General features: G+C 39.4%; 1 protein-coding gene across 1 annotated transcript in view; it reads left to right on the forward strand.

Moving 5' to 3' along the window:
* colgalt2b (collagen beta(1-O)galactosyltransferase 2b) overlaps positions 1 to 3,243 on the forward strand; it is a 27,454-nt gene extending 24,211 nt beyond the window's left edge. The window contains exon 12 of the mRNA XM_008407090.2: positions 535 to 3,243. Coding sequence (XP_008405312.1) covers positions 535 to 808 — 274 coding nt within the window. The 3' untranslated portion in view covers positions 809 to 3,243. The remainder of the gene's footprint in view (positions 1 to 534) is intronic.
* The last annotated feature ends 1,377 nt before the right edge of the window (positions 3,244 to 4,620 follow it).

Consider the following 4,620-nt stretch of genomic DNA (forward strand, 5'->3'; position numbering starts at 1 on the left):
TATATTAGGTAGAAAAACATATTCAAAATCTTAAAATATGTCTTTGTTGTTTGTGCATAATCTGCAAAACAATAAATGCAGTGACTCCTGGCCCCATTCTTCTGCAAAAAGAAAGGAACATGAAGCAGGAACCCCTTCCTGTTAGTCTGTGATGGCGGAAGTGAAATTCTGGGTGAACTGAATGTTTAGGCCCTGATGAGTCGAGAGTTTTTCAAAACAGAGGAAGTGACCTTTTTGGACTTGCGGCTGATTGTCCTTTAACAGCGATAACAACAACATTGCACATTTATTGCAATCTGCCATATTCTAAGAACACACTGAAGTGTGTGTTTTGTAATGTAAGAAATTGACACTATAAGTTTAAGAGGGAGTGAATACTATTACAAATGGAGAACCCCAATAAAAATCTGAAAAAAACTGAAGAAAGGAAAGAGTTATGGGGAAAAGAAATATTAAACACTGAGACACTTTTAATCACATTAATGGCAAATTAACACCATCCTCCATTGTTTCTGTCTCTCTAATCCTTCTCAGCGTTCAGTACATGTCCCATTTCGAGCCACGGGACCTGAAGGCCTTCTCCGTGGAGCCGCTGCTGCTCTATCCCACCCACTACACCGGCGAGCCGGGCTACATCAGCGACACCGAGACCTCCACAATCTGGGACGACGAGGCCGTCGCCACAGACTGGGACCGGCAACACGCCCGCAAGACGGCCCAGCAGGGCCGCATCCGGCCCGTGGCGCAGAACAGCGTCACCGGCGACTCGCCGCCTCCCGCTGCCCGAGCCTCACGCGACGAGCTCTGATGGATTCGGACGAGAGACTCGGTGAACGTCCCACGTGCGCGCGCTCCAAGAGGAAACCGGTGCTGGGATACTGTACCAGGCGTTCACGCCAATGGACAACAGGTGGATTGCGGCAGAAATCAGACGAGCCTCGTATCTGCCGCTCTGGGGGGAAGGGACAAGGCTCGCAGATTCTGGGACGAAGGCCAGCACGACTTTCACAAAGAGCTTTATTTATTCTCCATGTGCGTGTGGATCCAGTCCTGGCCTGAAAGACTTTACACATGGAAGTCGGCTGACAGCATTTACATGATGTGAAAAGAAAGGAAAGAAATCTTTTGTGAATTAATTTCATGTGTCAAAAGGATTATTATTTTTATTTAAGCGGAACAGATGTGCGTCTAAGAGACTGCTGCGGAATAAAAGAAACCTAAAGCTGACTGAAAACTTTTTTTTTTTTTTCACAAAGCTGTGCATCAACATCTCTAGGTTTTGCTCGCTGGTTTGTATTTGTAATTCTTACAGAACTGAGTGTGAATGGGAGGACGGAGGCTGACGTTTTGTACCCCAGAGTCATTTTTCAGATGATGTCATGCAAACAGAAAAAATAATAATAATAAAAATATGCAGCGGTTTCTTCTTCCAAGCAGCAGGGCAGCAACAGATGCTTTTCATGGTCTAAAGTTTTTTTTGTTGCAGGAGGAAGAGGATCTTTCAGAGCAGGCTGGACCTGCTTGTTTAATATTTCAGGGCATCGTTTTGCTGCCATGGAAGCAAACAAAGTTTTAATCAGTTCTGTTAATCTTAAAAAAAAACATGCGAGTTTGTTTTTGTCTCTAAAAAAAGACTGGATTCTTCTCTTGAACACGGGCTCTTCTTTGTTGAGTTGCGCTGCAGAGTTGGAGCAATAAAAACGGCTTCTTCACTTCTCCTTCATCTGCCTCCGCAGACTAAACGGGCAGATGTTATCTGTCTTTTTACACTCTTTCGGGTTGTTGTTGTACAGACATGGCGGTAGTGTTTGGAGACAGTAAAAGAAAGAAAAAAACCTCCCTCGGCCTGATTAAAACTCTTGAGACAAATCACTTTTTCTTCTCTGCTGGGCTAAAATAGTCATTAACTGTGTGTATGTTATTGTTTAAAGGGTTTAGAACAAGCATAACTTTCCTCTGAATGTTCCCATGACCTCCTGGGAATCTCCTATAATGAAGATAATGGGATTACACAGATGGTGGTGAAACACAATAAAAGCTTAGGCCTCCCTGTTAATTTAAGGTTTTGAGCGTGGATCGTGTAGGGAACAATCCGTCTTTGTGGCGTGCTGCCTCCTGGTGTTCGACCAGTTCTGTGAAATATGTCTCACAGTTTTATGCTTCCTGTTCGCTGTGGGATCCGACTGTAGATGGTGCAAGTTGGAAGGAGAGCGCAGACCCACAACTGAGGGGGATCATGAGCGACATTTGCAGTTTCCTGCAGAGGTTCTCGCACACGTTCTGCGTTTTTGCTGGGATTTTATGTCTTAAACAAGATTCACGACTTTCATTTTTAACTGTTCACAAATAAAAATCTGAAAAGCATCCGCGTCACTCCGACACCCAAAAATGGATACCGGTTAAACCGGTTGCTTTCAGAAGTCACATAATTTAGTAAATGTGCAGAATTGGAAACATCTCAATGTGAATACAGCTGTTCTGCAGAAGCGTTTAAGGTTTTATAGAGAACATTGTTGAACACACAGCTTCATAAAGATCAAGGAACACATCAGAGAGTTTAGGAAAAATGTTCTGCAGAAGTTTCAGTGAGCCAAAGCTAACACCGCTCACCACCCTGAACATATTGGCCCCGCTGTGGAGCATAGTTGTGGCAGCGTCATGCTGTGGGGATGTCTTTCTTCTGAAAGTCCAGAAAGAAATTCAGAATTTGACAAAAGTTCACCTTCCAGCCGGATAGTGAACCTATTTACATAATAAACATGTTCAAATTGTTTTTATCAAAGTGATTCAGGGAGGCTGAAGTTAAAGTTTTCTGATTAATATTTAGGTTAAGATGTAAATTTTAAGTTTCTTTCTGTTTGTAAGCTTTGAAAACAAAAACACTTTGACGTTTGCAGCTGAATTATTTTAAAATGCAAAAAAAGAAGGTTCAGGGGTGTGAATACTTTTGTATACTTGGTTCAGAATAAGGGTGAAAAGTGAATGCCTAATTTGATTTATTGTTTGTTTTCAGCTGGGTTGGAATACGAAGTAAAAAAAAAAAAACGAACAAACAAAAAACATCTGGTTATGTTTAGACAAATAATCTGTGTTGAAAATACTGAGTCAAAATATATTAACTATCCTTCTATTTGTGCGGCTGTGTTGTCATAAAGTACATTTTTGTTGCTGTTAAGAACTATTTGTAGGTTTCTTCCTTACAGCGCTGGATTTAAATAAACCTTTTTGTCCTATGCTGCCATCTATTGGGCAAAGACTGAACTTATAGATTTTTAAAGTGGGTTTCATTCAGTGTGTTATACATGTTACTAGATGTTATTTAGCATTGACTAACAAGATTTACAAGGTAAACATCAGTTCTACTTTATATGCAGCTTTGTTTAATTTACTTATATCCATAACTATATGCGATTCTTCCAATTCATTGCTTTTGTGACCTGATTACAGATGAGCAGCAATAACTCTAAGGTTGCATGGTTATACGTAGGAAAAATGACCAGAGTTTGCAGAATATATAGGAGTAATAAGTCTGTAAATATTCCATAATCATACATCTCTACCAGTTCTTGTTTCAAAGCTGGCTAATGACATCTGGTGTTTCCCAGCGGAAGAAGAAGAAACTGCCGTTGAGTTTTTAATTAGTTAAAGTTTTTATGTTCTGCAGGCAGCAGTAAAGTTTATATTACTCTGAGAGATCATAAAATAATTCTGCTGGAGGTTTGCAAAGGTTCACTGTAGTTAAAGATTAAATGTTCCTCTTGTGCATCTTAAGCCATCAGTGATGCTTTGGCAGCAGATGAGTGTCACAAACCTGAACTCCTGTGATGCGTTCAGGAACCAGCTCTGGACTACATTTCTCCATTATCAGTGATAAATAAACACATTGGGAGCAAAATTGTGTTAGCAGACATTTTATTTTCTGTGTTCAGAATTAAATTGTGGAATAATGAAATTATGGACGTAAGAGTGTGCCTTTAATTCTGCTTCTTAAATAAGAAAACAATATTTACTAGTTTGAATAACTTCATATTGTTATTATACATTTTTTTTGTTTTTAATATATTTTTTCCCCTTTTGTGTTTCTTACACTGTATGTATAAGAAAGTAATATGTATTAGGGGATGTTATATATTGTAATGATTTACAAGAAGTAGGTTAGTTTAGTTTAATTTAGTTTAATTTGATGTGATAATCTCGTCACAGAATCAGCTGTCTGACCACGTTAATGTGTGTTACAAACTGAGTGTTTTGATGGTTGTTTTTCTAAATTCAGATTTTTAACACAGAGACTGAAGTAGCAAAATGACCTGGAGCTTGTTAGTCCAAGGTTCACTGATGCTTGAAGATCAACATGTTTTACTAGAATATGAAGTTGTAGTGGAGCAACACTGACTAGTTTACTGCTTTAAATTTATTGACTGGTTCCACTAATATCTAAACAAAACTATATTTGTTTCACTGTGCTTTATTGATTTCATTTATTTTTTTTAACTTTGTGAATTTGTTTGGATTTTTAGTTGTTTTGTTTTTTTGGCAGATCCGCCCGGAGTTCCTTAAGGCTCTGGATGTTGCGGGGTTGTGTTGGCTAACGCGACTCTGCAATATCGCATGGACATCGGG

Source organism: Poecilia reticulata, linkage group LG4 (assembly GCF_000633615.1).
Source record: "Poecilia reticulata strain Guanapo linkage group LG4, Guppy_female_1.0+MT, whole genome shotgun sequence".
Taxonomy (NCBI): domain Eukaryota; kingdom Metazoa; phylum Chordata; class Actinopteri; order Cyprinodontiformes; family Poeciliidae; genus Poecilia; species Poecilia reticulata.